Source organism: Podarcis raffonei, chromosome 16 (genome assembly GCF_027172205.1).
Source record: "Podarcis raffonei isolate rPodRaf1 chromosome 16, rPodRaf1.pri, whole genome shotgun sequence".
Lineage (NCBI taxonomy): Eukaryota > Metazoa > Chordata > Lepidosauria > Squamata > Lacertidae > Podarcis > Podarcis raffonei.
The window spans coordinates 5,709,232-5,726,658 of NC_070617.1; the positions used below are offsets into that span (position 1 = coordinate 5,709,232).

At 44.2% G+C, this 17,427-nt stretch overlaps 1 protein-coding gene across 1 annotated transcript; it reads right to left on the bottom strand.

The window, feature by feature from the left end:
• Nucleotides 1-15,703: 15,703 nt before the first annotated feature.
• LOC128403972 (keratin-associated protein 5-4-like) lies at nt 15,704-16,563 on the bottom strand. Its single transcript, XM_053369189.1, has one exon. The coding sequence runs from the start codon at nt 16,523-16,525 to the stop codon at nt 15,722-15,724; it is 804 nt and encodes a 267-aa protein (XP_053225164.1). The 5' UTR covers nt 16,526-16,563; the 3' UTR covers nt 15,704-15,721.
• Nucleotides 16,564-17,427: the final 864 nt, after the last annotated feature.

Sequence of the window (17,427 nt, forward strand, 5' to 3'; positions counted from 1 at the left end):
CCAAAGAGATCTCTGGGAGTGAAGCTGTTGTGAATGTCAGCCTCTCATCCAGGACACCTTTTTATACTATTCCTTAGCCAACCCCTCCTATCGATTGAGCCATGGCCCAGCCATTCTTATTTGTTTTCTTTTCCTTTGCATTTTGTACCAATCTCTTTCTTAATTAATTGGAGCTGTGCAACCTTGGCTTTGACTCATGGTATTGCACACAGAATTTCCAAGCAAGGGATGATGTCTCCATCCATTGGGTCTCGGTCTTGTTGTCCTTCTGTCACCTGGGCAATGATTGCTGGACACACCCCATATGAGTTCCAAGGTGGGGAAACCAGGGGTGTTTCTCTCTCTTATGAGATCACTTGGTGTGGGCAGAGCTCATGCACATTCCATGGAAATTCAGTTATGGCTACAATGAACCAAAATGACATTATGTACACATTTGATTACTCACCTTCACTATCATAGAATTGTAGGACTGGAAGGCACTAGGAGGGTCATCTAGTCCAATACCCTGTAATACAGAAATTATTTGCTTAATATGGGGCTTGAACCCATGAGCCTTAGATTGGGAGTCTCATGCTCTACCTACTGAGCTATCCTGCTGCCCATGCGCACTGGCCTGACAGGAGTCTGCAGGATTTCCAGAAGTAGTGTCTTTTATCTCCACAGTGATGGCCACCAACTTGTATGGCTTTAAAAGGGGATTTGACAAGCTAGTGCAGATCAGACTAACAATGGCTCCCAGCCATGAGAGCTATGTTCTCTCACTGTTATATGCTGTATGCCTGAGCATAATACCAGTCACTGGGAATCATCAGTAGGAAGAATTGATGCATGTGGGCTTCCCATTGTAGGTCATTTGATTGGCCACTGTAAGGACAGGATGCTGGACTAGATTGGTCGTTGACTTGACCCATCAGCGAGGTTGGTTTTATTCTCTCTCTTTTTAAATTTTATTTATTTATTTTGTTTTTCAAATCAAAATTTCATAGAGATATATCAAACATCAATCATAAAAACAAGATTCCAAGGAATCTCCTGGATTCCCACCCTCCCTGTTATTTATCATTTCCTTCTGCATCTTTTATGATAGTCCAAATCATTTACATCTCCATTGCATCCAGAATTCACCCTTAAACTACAAGTGATTCCAATACCTACTAACGATTTTAACTTTGGTCTTTTTACAATGGTTTATAATGGTCTTTAAGATGTTATAAATTTTCTCCATTCCTTATTGAAATTTTGGCCTTCCTGATTTCTGATTCTTCTGGTCCTTTTGGCCATTTCAGCATCATCCATCAACTTCATCTGCCATTCTTCTCTGGTAAGGACTTGGTCTTCTTTCCATCTCTGGTTGGTTTTATTCTCTTATGACAACAGTGAGAGAGGGGGCTCTCCCATTCCTGCTCTGCCTGTCGCTTTCCTGGCAGAATTTAATAGTTTACTGAGAGACCTGGCTGTTAGGTTAGTTGGGCCTAGATGATCCAGCAGTTACATTCTTATGATCCAATGGGCTTTCTGTTTTATGTCTGGTAGGCACCGACGAACCCCTCATCCTTCTGGAATTAGTCTATAAGACCATCCAATTGGCTGTAGTACAGTGGTACCTCGGGTTAAGTACTTCGTTCCGGAGGTCCGTTCTTAACCTGAAACTGTTCTTAACCTGAAGCACCACTTTAGCTAATGGGGCCTCCTGCTGCAGCTGCGCCGCCGGAGCACGATTTCTGTTGTCATCTTGCAGCAAAGTTCTTAACCCGAGGTACTATTTCTGGGTTAGCGAAGTCTGTAACCTGAAGCGTATGTAACCCGAGGTACCACTGTATGTGTATGATAAGATGTGTAAACCATTCGATTGAAAAGCTCTCCAATCCGTGTACAAATAAAACTAAAATCCACAACCCTGTTAAAAACAAATATACACAAAAGCATTATCATGGAACACAACATATGTGCCCTCCCATAATCCCTAGTCAAAATTTTATTGCTCCTTCATTCAATCATAGATTTGTAGAGCTGGAAGATGTCACGGGGGTCATCTTTTTGAAACCCCAGCAATGCAGGAATCACAGCTAAAAAATCCCTGATAGATGACTTTCCAACCTCTGTTTAGAAACCTCCAGTGAAGGGAAGTCTTATGTAGTCCATTCTACTGCTGAACAGCTTGTAATGATTCAGTCATTTATTATATGGTCACAGACCCATTAAAACGGAACACAGAAAGTGTAAAAACATGATCATTTAAACATTCACTTGTTCTATTATAACTCTGTGGTTTTCAAGCTACTGACACAGGTTTGAGGATAGTACTACCACCAGTTATCCCCCCCCCCCTAAAAAAATGTTGAGGGGTATTCTTATTTTGACTCAAGAAAATCACCATTTTATAGTTCAAATCAGGGGGAAATAAATACAGTAAATGGACAAAAGTACAAAGATTCACAAAATGTTTAGGAGTATGCGTCCCTCCAGGAAAAAAAGCATTGAGTATCACTATACTAGTAACAGAGAAATCACTCCTGATGATTCACAGCAGTGATGGCCCATGTGTCGCCTTAGATGATCTACTATTATGACACTGTCACAAGGAAGGAAATGACACCCATAGACTGCTGGAACTGTCCCTTTAACAGGACTACAATGAGATCATTGGAGCTGCGAGGAAGACATAATGCTGTGTGCAGCTGAAGTTTCCATTTAACGAAATGGAAACAGGAAATGAAGTCTTCTTATGCAACCTATAAAAGCCACAGTTAGGAAGATAGGAAGATCTGTCTTCCTCCGAGTCAGATCATTGGTTGGCTCTGCATTGTCTACAGCAGTGGTGGTCAAATTTAGACCTCCAGCTGTTTTGGAACTACAACTCCCATCAGCCCTAGCTAACAGGGCCAGTGGTCAGGGATGATGGGAATTGTAGTCCCAAAACAGCTGGAGGGCCAAGTTTGGCCACCACTGGTCTACAGTGACTGGCAGTAGCTATCCAGACTTTCCCTGCCCTACCTGAAGATGCCAGAGATTTAACCTCCAACCTTCTGTATGCAAAACAGATGCTCTGTCTCCAAATTATGATCTTTCCCCTAAAATGGATTCTAGTCCTCATGGTTGTGAATTAAGGGCCAGTTTAAATAGGAAACTGAGTTATACTGATTCAATCCATTGGTCTATCTAGCTCAGGATTGTTTACACTGAGTGGCAATGGCTGTCCAGGATTTCAGGCATGGGACATACCGTTTTTATTTTTTATTTAATTAATATTTGATTTTAAAAAGTATAGACATACAACAAACAACAATTCAGAATCCAAATATCAAGATGACTCTGAATCTTCTGATTTTCCCCCATCCCTTCCGTGGGGGAATGACAATATTTACAACTGCATATCAATACTATCCAAATTTTCCCCTTCTAATTTATCCACATTTTTTGTTTCTTTGCAAGCGTGATTAGAATCCTGCCAATGTTTTGACCTGCTTGCAAGGGTCTCGTAAATAAATTACATTTCCCCCCCATTCTTTTTTCTAAAAAAAAAAGTTCTTGTCTTCTTGATTTCCGAGCTTCCCAGTTAATTTTGCCATTTTGGCATAGTCCACCATCTTGTTTCGCCATTCTTCTCTGGTCGGGGTTGACTCTTCCTCCCATTTCTGGGCTAGAAGCATCTGTGTGGCTGTTGTCACATACATTAACAATCTTTTCTGAAGAAGAAGAAGAAGAAGAGTTTGGATTTGATATCCCGCCTTTCACTCCCCTTCAGGAGTCTCAAAGCAGCTAACATTCTCCTTTTCCTTCCTCCCCCACAACAAACACTCTGTGAGGTGACTGAGGCTGAGAGACTTCAGATAAGTGTGACTGGCCCAAGGTCACCCAGCAGCTGCATGTGGAGGAGCGGAGACGCGAACCCGGTTCCCCAGATTACGAGACTACCGCTCTTAATCACTACACCACACTGGCTCTTCTGGTCCTTTGGACATCCCGAAGTGCTGGAGATTGAAGCTGGCACCTTCTGCACTCAAAGCAGATACTTTACCAGTGAGCTACAGTGGTGCCCCGCAAGACGAATGCCTCGCAAGACGAAAAACCCGCTAGACGAAAGGGTTTTCCGTTTTTCGATGTGCTTCGCAAGACGAATTTCCCTATGGGCTTGCTTCGCAAGACGAAAACGTCTTGCAAGTCTTGTGATTTTTTTCGCTTTCCCCCCCTTTTTCTAAGCCGTTAATAGCCTTTTAGCCGCTAAGCCGCTAAGCCTTTAATAGCCGCTAAGCCGCTAAACCGCTAATAGCGCTAATCCGCTAAGCCGCTAATAGGGTTGCTTCGCAAGACGAAAAAACCGCTAGACGAAGAGACTCGCGGAACGGATTATTTTCGTGTTGTGAGGCACCACTGTACTGAACTTCTCCTGATATTTCTTCCTGCTTCTATGGTCACCTGTCGCTGATGACAGCAAACCAAAGAAAAATAGTAGCCGTTTGTAAGATACAGCAGAACTGCAATTTTTAATCACTTCAAGTCAAAACAGATTTAAGAATAAAACAAAGACAATAGAAAACCATCTTAATTATTCAGAAAAAAATATCTGGAAGCTTAAGGGCTTCCTATCTGCTCATCTGTTTGGCTACTGTGAGAACAGGATTCTGGGCTAGAAAGGTCTTTGGTCTGATCCAGCAGCTGCACTCTTAGGACATACTTATGCACAATGCTGAAGATTTTAATTTGGATTCAGTCCTCTATGGGCTCAGGACACTCTCTGTTAAGGGCTTGCTGTCAATCTTAATGAAACATTCTCCCCTCCCACAGACATATACAGATCATTCCATGACGACGGTGCTCTGCGCATGTAATTTACCACCCTCCCTTCCAGCCCAAGTCAGTCTGCTCATGTCAATCACACCAAGAGCAGATGGAGGAACAGATAAGTGTGGGTGCATTTAGGGTTTGCTTTGGAATTTGGGCTGAATACAGTGGTACCTCTGGTTGCAAACTGGATCCGTTCCGGAGCCCCGCTCGCAACCTGACAGGAATGCAATCCACGTCTGCGTGTCTGTACACGTGCGAATCGCTATTCGCTGCTTCTGCGCATGCGTGTGGCGTCATTTTGCGCGTCTGCACATGCGCAAGTGGCAAAACCTGGAAGTAACCAGAGCCAGTGTGGTGTAGTGGTTAAGAGCGGTAGACTCGTAATCTGGGGAACCGGGTTAGATTCCCCGCTCCTCCACATGCAGCTGCTGGGTGAGCTTGGGCCAGTCACACTTCTCTGAAGTCTCTCAGCCCCACTCACCTCACAGAGTGTTTGTTGTGGGGGAGGAAGGGAAAGGAGAATGTTAGCCACTTTGAGACTCCTTTGGGTAGTGATAAAGCGGGATATCAAATCCAGAAGAAAATAATAATAATAATAATAATAATAATAATAATAATAATAATAATAAGTTATTTATACCCTGCCCATCTGGCTGTGTTTCCCCAGCCACTCTGGGCAGCTCCCAACAGAATATTAAAAACACAATAAAACACCAAACATTAAAAACTTCCCTAAACAGGACTGCCTTCAGATGTCTTCTAAAAGTCAGATAGTTTTTTATTTCCTTGACATCTGGTGGGAGAGCGTTCCACAGGGCAGGCGCCACCACCGAGAAGGCCCTCTGCCTGGTTTCCTGTAACTTCATTTCTAACCCTCGTGAGGGAACTGCTAGAAGGCCCTCGGTGCTGGATTTCAGTGTCCGGGCAGAACGATGAGGGTGGAGACACTCCTTCAGGTATACTAGTTTGAGGCTGTTTAGGGCTTTAAAGGTCAGCACCAACACTTTGAATTGTGCTTGGAAGCATACTGGAATACATAGCGATGGTAAAATGGACGGCACCAATAAAAGATACAAATTTAGACTCTTTTAAAGAAGACTGGAAACCATTTCTGGTCCATATAAAAAGTTATTTCTCATATGTGAACACCATAGAAGGGATTAAAGTGCAAGAAAACAGCAGAATATATTAAGAAACATGTTGGAGAGGATGAAATAAGATAAGACGGAACCTTAAAATGCAATTGTATGCAGTTTGGATTATAAACATCAAAACTGGGTGATGGGGGGAGTAACTAGTTTTTCTGAATTGGAATATAGTTGTTGAGTAACAAATGTAATTTTCTATATGGAAAATGAAGTAAAATATTATTATTTGAATTTGGGCTGAATTTAGAATGTGGGTAAAATTAGCAAGAATGAGCATCTTAGGAGCAACTGTTGATTCCCCCTTAGATGTCCCTCTCTGGACCCAGGAAGAGGTTGACATTGTTTGGAGGTGTTGAGTAAACATTCCAGGTTGATGAGCAGGATATTATAGTGAGATTAAGCATTTAGGTGTCCACCCAATGGCAAACAGGTATGAGACTCGAGTGACTGGTTTGCTTGAGGGAGAAAGAGTCATGCAATTGTGGGGGAGGCTTATCGGAGGACTTGATTCAGGAGAATGTGGGCCAACTTCATCCCAGCTTGGGGGGGGGGGAGTTCAGAGGGATTTAGGATGCGGCCTTCTATCTAAAAATAAAGGAAGATTCCAGCCCCCATCATTGAAAATGCAGGGCTGATTGAAATAGGCAGCTTGTGCCCCCGAACAGAGAGACCAGCCTTAAATGGAGCCAGACCAGAGTCACTGAAGGCAGTGGCTGTCGCTGCACCGTGTGCCAGAGAGTTTTGTAAGTTGTAATTAACAGCACATGAGGTGAAGAAAGACTTCCTGTTTCCTGTCCTGAACCAGATCTCCCAGTTGACCTCGAACAGTGCTGATTTTTAGGGGAATCCCGGAACACCAATCTCCTAGCTGACCTTGACTTTTCTACCATGCTTCTAAGGCAGGGTTCAGCAAACTTTTTCAGCAGGGGGCCGGTCCACTGTCCCTCAGACCTTGTGGGGGGCCGGACTATATTTTGAAGAAGAAAAATGAACGAATTGCTATGCCCCACAAATAACCCAGAGATGCATTTTAAATAAAAGCACACATTCTACTCATGTAAAAACACCAGGCAGGCCCATTTTAAATACAGTGGTACCTTGGGTTACATATGCTTCAGGTTACATACGCTTCAGGTTACAGACTCTGCTAACCCAGAAATTGTGCTTCAGGTTAAGAACTTTGCTTCAGGATGTGAACAGAAATCGGGCTCCGGCGGTGCAGCAGCAGCAGGAGGCCCCATTAGCTAAAGTGGTGCTTCAGGTTAAGTACGGACCTCCGGAACGAATTAAGTACTTAACCCAAGGTACCACTGTAAAAGGACACATTCTACTCATGTAAAAACACGCTGATTCTCAGACCATCCGTGGGCTGGATTTAGAAGGCGATTGGGCCTTAGTTGACTGCGCAGCGATCCCTCTTGCTGTTCTGGCTTCTGGGATAGCTGCGCAGCCTGCATTCGCTCCATAAGGTGCACACACATTTCCCCTTACTTTTTTTTTGGGGGGGGGGGAGAAGTGCGTCTTATAGAGCGAAAAATACGGTACGTCTAGGAATATAAGAAGGGCCATGGAGCATTCATTCTCCACTACAACCTTGTTGGGCAGAGAGACAGTGAGTGGCCCAAGGTCACCCAGTGAGCTTCTTGGCCAAGCAGGGATTTGATGCCATCTCTCTCCCAGGTCCTAGTCCGACACCCTCGCCACTGTACCACACTGCCTCCCAAAGGGGAAGCCTCCCACAGGAGCTCATTGCAAAAACAATGCTCTCCTCGCCTGTGTTTTTAGACACACCCATCAATATACAGATATAACAAAACATCTAATGAATGCAGGAAATGCAGAAAGTTGTGAAACCCTGTTTGGTGTCTTGGGTTATCTGAGGTGTGTTTCTGAAATGAGAAGGTAAGACTGACGTGGAGGAACTGTGAAATGATGTGTGAGCCATAATTATGAGGCAAGGCAGTGATGGATAACTCTGTCATTTCCCCAGACACGTGAATTACAATCAACAGGCTTATACTCAGGAGATGGATGAAGGAAACCTCGTTTTATTGTCAAGGAGGAGTAAGCAAAAATATTGGGTCATCTCCAATGACGTGCTTTGCAGAGTGGAAGAATTAAATTAAAGAACCCAAGTTAATCAAGCAGAATACAGTGGTACCTTGGTTCTCAAACGCCTTGGTACTCAAACAACTTGGAACCCTAACATTGCAAACCCGGAAGTAAGTGTTCTGGCTTGGGAACTTTTTTTGGAAGCTGAATGTCCTCTGTTTTGAGTGCCACACTTCCGTTTTGAGTGTTACACTGAGGTCCGTCTGTTTTTGCTATTTATTTTGTGTTTTTGTTTTTGCGGCTCTTTTTTGTTCTGTTTTTGTGACTGTGTGGAACTCAGTTCAGCTACTGACTGATTGATTGTGTGACTGTTGTTGTTGTTTAGTCGTTTAGTCGTGTCCGACTCTTCGTGACCCCCTGGACCAGAGCACGCCAGGCACTCCTGTCTTCCACTGCCTCCCGCAGTTTGGTCAAACTCATGCTGGCAGCTTCGAGAACACTGTCCAACCATCTCGTCCTCTGTCGTCCCCTTCTCCTTGCGCGCTCCATCTTTCCCAACATCAGGGTCTTTTCCAGGGAGTCTTCTCTTCTCATGAGGTGGCCAAAGTATTGGAGCCTCAGCTTCAGGATCTGTCCTTCCAGTGAGCACTCAGGGCTGATTTCTTTAAGAATGGATAGGTTTGATCTTCTTGCAGTCCATGAGACTCTCAAGAGTCTCCTCCAGCACATTGTTTATTGCTTTCATTTTATGGATCAATGCTCTCGTTAGATAGTAAAATTCATGTTAAATTGCTGTTTTGGGGGTTGTTTTTAAAAGTCTGGAATGGATTAATCCATTTTGCATTACTTTCTAGGGGAAAGTGCACCTTGGTTTTGGAACGCTTTGATTTTGGAACGGACTTCCGGAACGGATTAAGTTTGAGAACCAAGGTACCACTGTGCTAATATGGCCCAGGGCATCATAATCCGGAGAATGCAAGTAGAATCTCAGTTGATGGGTGCTCCCTTCTATGAGTGCACAAAACAGCAAATTACATAATATTCCAAAAAAGAGCCATTTGTGTTCCTATATCCAAGACCCTTTGCTTAAAGTCATTTCTATCCTTTCCTCATTGGCTCAGTGCCTTTACAGAGAATCCTATTTTATTTTATTTTATTGGTAACCAAACGTTTCCATAGAGCAAGTGCCCTCGGTTCCTCTGGATGGATCATAGAATGCCCACCTTCCTTCACCTGCCCATTCATTTCAATGGGCCTTCTCTGAGTAGAGCTAGCATTGGATTCAATTCATTATTGCTGAGATGCAACAGGAAGAAATTATTTTGCTCCCCACGCAGCTGTAGGAAAGGGAAAACATAGCTCTTGATTTACGGAAGTGAAATGTTATATTATAAGGTATTCTGATACATAATTTAGAGCAGAATTCCTCAACCTCGGCCCTCCAGATGTTTTGAGACTACAATGCCCATCAGCCCTGACCACTGGTCCTGCTAGCTAGGGATCATGGGAGTTGTAGGCCAAAAACATCTGGAGGGCTGAGGTTGAGGAAGCCTGATTTAGAGCCTGAAATAGCAATAAAATGTGGTCTAAAAAGAACCAGCTAATTCAGTAAAGGAGGAAATAGGAGGTTCCTTGGATTTTGATGGATTGGAGACCCATTGAAATTAATGGATGTTACTCACTTGGACCCATTAATTTCAATGGGTTGCATTCAATGCTAGGTCTTACCTAAAGATGCATCTCTTTACTCTGGCATGTGGCCCTTGGAAGGTTCCCCAGAGAAGAATAATTGCATTTTGAATCTGAAAAGTCTCCATCCAAACTGGAAATCTGAGCAGTTCTGGCTTGCTGACATTTTGTAAATAATTTTTTGGTCTTCTCTGATGAAAAGTGGCATGTAAATACTTGAAATAAAATAAAATATTAAACCTCCTGATGGCTCCTGGCCATATGAGGTCTCATTAAGTATATAAAAACCAGTGCTTTTTAAAAAGGGGGTACTCAGGGGTACACAGTACCGGCACATCTTTTTTTGTTTTTGTCAAACAGTGTGGCACTTACTGTTACAACTTCACCGGCACCTATTTTTTTCCTAGAAAAAAAGCACTGATAAGAACATAAGAAGAATCCTGCTGGATCAGGCCAATGGCCCATCTAGTCCAGCATCCTGTTCTCACATTGGCCAACCAGATGATGATGATGAAGAAGAGTTTGGATTTGATATCCTGCTTTATCACTACCCGAAGGAGTCTCAAAGCAGCTAACATTCTCCTTTCCCTTCCTCCCCCACGACAAACACTCTCTGAGGTGAGTGGGGCTGAGAGACTTCAGAGAAGTGTGACTGGCCCAAGGTCACCCAGCAGCTGCATGTGGAGGAGCGGGGAAGTGAACCCGGTTCCCCAGATTACGAGACCACCGCTCTTAACCACTACACCGCACTGGCTCATGAGCCTTCTAAACTGATATCTTTATTGGTTGACCTTTGTACGGGAATAGTTTTGAAGATATTTTTACAGTGTGTTCTATTGTTTTGTCACTTGTTAAGTGCTGCCCTGGCTTCCTTTGGGAGGAAGGGTGAGATATAAAATTAACGAAACGAAACAAAACAAACAGAGATATAGATCAATAGACAGAGATATAGATAGATCCTATTTCTATTGATCCTTTTATCTCTCCCAACAAAGAGGCAGAGTCTTGCTCTTCTTTGTCCTTTTGAGGCTATCTGAAGTTAGAAGTTAGACTTCCGGTTTGGCTTGCCATGGCGGAGGCTGTTGATTACATCTGAGCCGTTTCGCACGGGATATTTTGAGGATGAGATGGGAGTAATCATCATCCCAACCCTCCCAGGGCCGGGGGGGCAGCTTTACCTGCAGATCTCCCCACACCTGCCCCCAATCCAGTAGGAATGAGGGGGCTGGATGCGCTGGGTGGAAAACACCGTGCGTCTCTTTGGCAACTCTCCAAAGTCGCCACCATGAGCGAATGTTTTTTTTTAAGATGATAATTCAGACTTACTTAACGGGCATGTTCTGAGTGAGGGGAGATATACTACTCTGTCAACTGAGGAGTTAAAGGACTCAGTTTTTGCACCTACCACTTTCAGTTGTTCTCTGAGACATGGAGGGGAGGAAAAAGGAAAACCAGGACATTCTGGGATTAAATCACAAACCGGGATGGCTTCTGCAATTCCTGGACTGTCCCTAGAAAATTGGGACACTTGGAGGATATGGAATCCTTTACTTCTTCTTTTCCTTTTTTATTCTTTTGATAATCAGGCCATATTTATACTCTACATTTAAAGTCCTTTTATATCACTTTAAACAGTCATGGCTTTCCCCCAAAGAATCTCAGGAACTGCCATATGTCCTCTTTTCCCAGGACACAACCTCTTTCTCATGGGTATGTAAAATGAGAGTCGACATACTGATCCATAGTTAAAAGCAGAAGTTGGCAAATGTGTCCTCTTTTTCGCTCTTCAAAATATGGCAGCTCTAACAGAGTTAGTAGTAGACCTCAATTCGCCTCACAGAGCTTCAATTCTCAGAGTTCCCTGTGAAGAAGGATCAATGGTTAAATCACTTTGGAAATTGTAGCTCTCTGAGGGGATCTCCCAGCAACTCTTAGCATCCGGAACAAAATACAGCTCCCATGATTTTTGAGGAGAAGCCATGACTATTTAAAGATGTGACCTGGAGTGTAGCACTTTTTGCAACTGCCCCCAGGAAAATTAGAAAAAAATTATATAGCCAAGATAGATATCAACTGTAATGGGGATGAATTTATTTGACTCCATCTACACCAAGCTGTATCTTTCTCACTCAACTTTGTACATAATTGTCTATTGTATTATTTAACATAACTTTTAATATATTAGTGGCCCCGCGGTGATTTTAGCTTATAAATTTTATTGTCTAATGTTTCAATTTATATATTAAGGAATTTCTATAGCTATGTGAGGATTAGGTCACGTTTTGACAATATAAATGTTTTAAATTTTTGTATCAAACTAGTATATACAGTGGTACTTCAGGTTACATACGCTTCAGGTTACAGACTCCGCTAACCCAGAAATAGTACCTCGTGTTAAGAACTTTGCTTCAGGATGAGAACAGAAATCGTGCCCCGGCAGCGCGGCGGCAGCGGGAGGCCCCATTAGCTAAAGTGGTGCTTCAGGTTAAGAGCAGTTTCAGGTTAAGAACGGACCTCCAGAACGGATTAAGTACTTAACCCGAGGTACCACTGTATTTTATTGCATGACATGGTATACATTGCAGCAGCCTTTGGCTATAAGCAACAAACTTGACTGACTATTTAAAGAGGTATCATGGTGCTTTAAATGTATGGTGTGATTGTGGCCTCTGTGAAGCTCCAGTCCATGCTTACAGATAAAGTAAAGGTAAAGGACCTCTTGGGCTCCATGATCACTGCAGATGGTGACAGCAGTCACGAAATTAAAAGACGCCTGCTCCTTGGGAGAGAGGCGATGGCAAACCTAGACAGCATCTTAAAAAGCAGAGACATCACCTTGCCAACAAAGGTCCGTATAGTTAAAGCCATGGTTTTCCCAGTAGTGATGTATGGAAGTGAGAGCTGGACCATAAAGAAGGCTGATCGCCAAAGAATTGATGCTTTTGAATTCTGGTGCTGGAGGAGACTCTTGAGAGTCCCATGGACTGCAAGAAGATCAAACCTATCCATTCTTAAGGAAATCAGCCCTGAGTGCTCACTGGAAGGACATATCGTGAAGCTGAGGCTCCAGTACTTTGGCCACCTCATGAGAAGAGAAGACTCCCTGGAAAAGACCCTGATGTTGGGAAAGATGGAGGGCACAAGGAGAAGGGGATGACAGAGGACGAGATGGTTGGACAGTGTTCTCGAAGCTACAAACATGAGTATGACCAAACTGCGGGAGGCAGTGGAAGACAGGAGTGCCTGGTGTGCTCTGGTCCATGGGGTCACGAAGAGTTGGACACGACTAAATGACTAAACAACAACAAAGGACCTCTGACAGTTAAGTCCAGTTGCAGATGACTCTGGGGTTGTGGCGCTCATCTCACTTTACAGGCCAAGGTTGTGCCCAAAATATTGATCTCACCAGTTAAGAATGCCAACATCAAGACCTATTCCTGACAAAGGAAAGGAACTGTGCCAGAAGCATGGTGGCCAGAAGGTGGAGCTCATCTCCCACTAATATGCTGCAGTTATTTGTCCTGCTGGCATTCCATCATCACATAGCGTTGGGGTAGGGAACTTGTGGCATTTCAGAAATTGCTGGACCCAAACTCACATCAGCACCAGCCAGTGGTCAGGGCTCATGGGAGATGTAGTCCAGCGACAGTTGGGAGCTATCAAGTTGGAAAAGGATGGGCCAGACGCATCCCTCTGGAAAGCTCATAAACAGCTCTGTTGTTTTTCTTCCAGCATCTGGTACCCAAAGGTATACTGTGTTTGAACCTGGAAGTTCCATTTTGTCATATTAGCTAACAGCCATTCTGTCTTGTCCCCCACCCCCGATGAGAATTGTAGAGTTAGAACGGACCACAAGGTTCATCTAGTACAGTGGTTCTCAACCTGTGGGTCCCCAGATGTTGTTGGACTACAACTCCCATCATCCCTGAGCTCTGGACTTGCTAACTAGGGGTGATGAGAGTTGTAGTCCAACAACATCTGGGGACCCACAGGTGGGGAAAGGCTGATCTAGTACAACTCCCTGCAATGCAGATTTTTTTTTTTCTTTGACTAGTGTGGGGCTTGAACCCATGAGCCCAAGATTAAGAGTCTCATATTCTATCAAGTGAGCTATCTCCTTTTTCCATCCCCTCTTTTGCACCCTTCAGAGATAGCATTCATGGGAACAGCAGGACCAGAAAGGAGTCCGAGAATTAACTGGCCCAACCCTCTTTGCCAAGGCAGATTCTGCTCCACCCAAATAGCTGGAGACATCTTGCTCCTGCTCAACACACACCTCAACCCTTACAATTAGCACTGACCTCTAGCCCTTCCTTGAATTCCTGCCCAGGCATGCACACAAAAGCTTATACCCAGAATAAGCTTAGTTGGTCTCTAAGGTGCTACTGGACAATTGTTAAATTTTTTTTGGAAGGATTCTTTTAAAGCCTTTTTTTAGAAAGATTTTTTTTTAAGGACTTGATTCTTTTAAAGGATTTTTTTGGGGAAAGTTTTTTTAAATAATCTTTTTCAAGATTTTTATTTATTTATTTTGACTACGGCAGACCAACACGGCTACCTACTTGAATCTCTTTTCCTTTATGCATTGCTCAAGGAATGCATTTTAGTGCAATAGCTAGTGGTGTCACATGTCTCTCTAAAGTGTGTGTGTGTGTGTGGGGGGAAATAAAGGGTTGTCTCTGATGTTAGTCCTACTCAGAGTAAACCCATCGAAGCAAATGACTCTAAAGTATTCTGTTCTATTAATTTAAATTAATTTGCCCTGAGCAGGGCTAACAGTGGATGCTATCCCGTATAGCTCCCATGTGTGGTTCCTTGGGGGAAAGAAAAGGAGGAAAAGGGACCACCTCTTCACCCTGTAGATTAAAAAGCTGCAAGATTCCTCATCTGTCGTCTAATGGTTTCTTTCCACCTGTATCAGCAAAGGGGTTCAGGAAATATGAAAAGGACCTGTAGATGCACTGGACAGATATATAGGACAAGGATAGGGAGTCTTAAGCTAGGGACAAAATGTGGGCCTCCTTTCCTCTCTGTATGACTTCTGAGACCTGCCCCAGGCTACATCAATGCCTAGTCACACCAATCTTCCCAGGCCACAAAGAAGGAACCAGCAGGGCAGCCACTGACTGCACCCAATCATCAGAAGAACATGACTTTAGCCAATCAACAGAATTTTATTTATTCCAAGAAAAAGAAAACAACAGGAAAAGCACAGAACTTTGTTGCAGGCAGATAACGTTCAGGCACCAATGGTCCAGATATGGTCCACTAGGAAACGTTCACACTTCTCTGCAGTGGGCAAAGTCTTTAGGTTTTCAGGATCACCCAGGGGTTGATGGAGTGAGAAATGGTACATCATTTTCAGGATGTTTTCAAATTTAGAAGAAGACATTGACGGAAAAGGCTATTTATGTGGTTTTTATCGGGACCATCAGTCAGTCTAGGATGGCACCTGCAGCTTGCTTCCCTCTCACCATCTGGAAGGAAGAACCTTCTATGTAGATTATGAGCTCATCATCTACATAGATGATGGTCTATGTAGATGATGATCTCATCAATAGACATGGCCCAGAAGAAGCAATTACCACTCTCATTCTTTCCTGATGTATTGTATTTTTTGGGGTGGGTGGGTGGGGGGTTTGAATTTCTAGAGTAAGCTGCTTTGAGAGCCCAGCTTGGCTACTAATTGATGCATGAATACAATAAATAAATAAATAAATAAATAAATAAATAAATAAATAAATAAATAAATAAATATGTAAGTAAGTAAGTAAGTAAGTAAGTAAGTAAGAACAAGCTTCCTTTGCTGTGGTTGCTCTTGCCAGGCACTCGGCCCAACAGCATCTCTCTCTCTTCTTGGCTTTGTATATTGTGGTTGCAGGGACAGGATGATTTGGAGCCCATCTGATGGCTTGGAACAGGCAGTCCTTCTCCAGCATCTTTCCAATGGCTTGGAAGACTTCCTACTTCACCCACCAGAAGATGAACCCCTTGGATCAGCACATCGTCTCCTATGAGCGGCATCCTGGCTCAGAACATACTCCTCATCTTCTTCCGCATCCCGGCTCAGAACACACTCCTCGTCCTCCTCCACATCCTCCTGAAGACCCAGCACACCCTGCTCCCCCAGAGGTTTGCAGCCTTCTTGAAGATCTCCCACATCCAGGTTCTGCACATACTGCTCGTCCTCTTCCACATCCAGGCTCAGAGCACACTCCTCGTCCTCCTCCACATCCTCCTGAAGACCCAGCACACCCTGCTCCCCCAGAGGTTTGCAGCCCTCTTGAAGATCTCCCACATCCAGGTTCTGCGCATACTGCTCGTCCTCTTCCACATCCAGGCTCAGAGCACACTCCTCGTCCTCCTCCACATCCTCCTGATGAAGCAACTGGCTGGGCACATGCCCCTCCTTGCCCACCTCCGCATCCACCAGCAGATCCACCTCCGCATCCACCAGCAGATCCACCACCGGATCCACAGCAGAACGACTCTTCATTAGAATAGTGCCCCCCTGTATTTCCATCGCACGAATCGCCTATTGGACGCCCCCAGTAATCACGGGGTCCTCCCGAAGGATTGTGGACACAGCAGGTCACTCTTGGGTTTCCCCCTTGTCTACAGGTGGAGCGCCGATAGCCGTAGCATCGGTAATTGTGGCCTCCTCTTCTCGGTACATCATCCCTGCGGTTGCAACCGGTGACACAGGCTGTGTTTACAACATAGCGAAATGGTTTGCGGCGGTTGTCCAACCAGGATCCAGCTGGGTCATACCATGTTGAATTCAGATTGAACCAGGGTTCTCTCCCAGAAGAGTAGATAACTCTATCGTTACACCCTTCTTCACACATCTGAAAGACACGGGGGGAAAACAACACCTCATTAGATCAGAAACACAGATTTCTTCTCTTTCTCTGAACCACCAAAATTATGTATCTGCCGTTGTCTTCTATGTCCATCTATTCTTGAATTACAAGTATATGATGGAAGTGCATGGATGATGTTTCAAGTATAAAATAGCTAACTTTGCTCTTAAACATGGAGAGAAGGTTAATCAGTCTTCCCCAATGGGAAGGGGGAGCTCTTTAGATCAGGCTGGGAGAACTTGGTGTTCTTCAGATGTTGTGAATACTCTGACACCCACCAACCCCAAACAACATGGTCAGTGATCAAAGATGGTGGAGGTTGTAGTCATAAGACCACAGGCTAGTGGCCCTTGTAGTTCTATATCCAGTTCTAACAGTGGCCAACCAATGCTTATGGAAAGCCCACAAGCAGGAACTGAGAGCAACCCCACTTCCTGTAGTTTGTCGTCTAACAACATCTTGAGGTCCACCAGGTTCTCCACACCTCATCTAACCACACAGTTGAGGGCTGATGTGGTCCTGTTCTGTGCCCCTCATGGAGGCACCTGGCTTTTCACCTTTTGGAAAGAGATTTGGGCAGCGGAGCCTGTTATGTCAGGCAATCTCTAAACTGGTTGTAGAAGGGGAAGCAGGTGTATAATGAAGGCGCCAGGCGAACTTCCCTGGGGAGGGCATTCCACCAGCAGGGAGTCAATGCAGAAAAGGTCCATTCTCATTTTGCCACCCTCCAGACCTGTCATGGAGGATGCACACCAAGAAGGGCCTCAGAAGATAATCTCAGGGTCTAGGCAGGTTCATATGGAAAGAGGCAGTCCTTGAGATATTGTGTTCCTGAGCCATTTAAGTTCCACCTTAACCTGTGGAAATGTACAGCTTCCTTTTCTGTC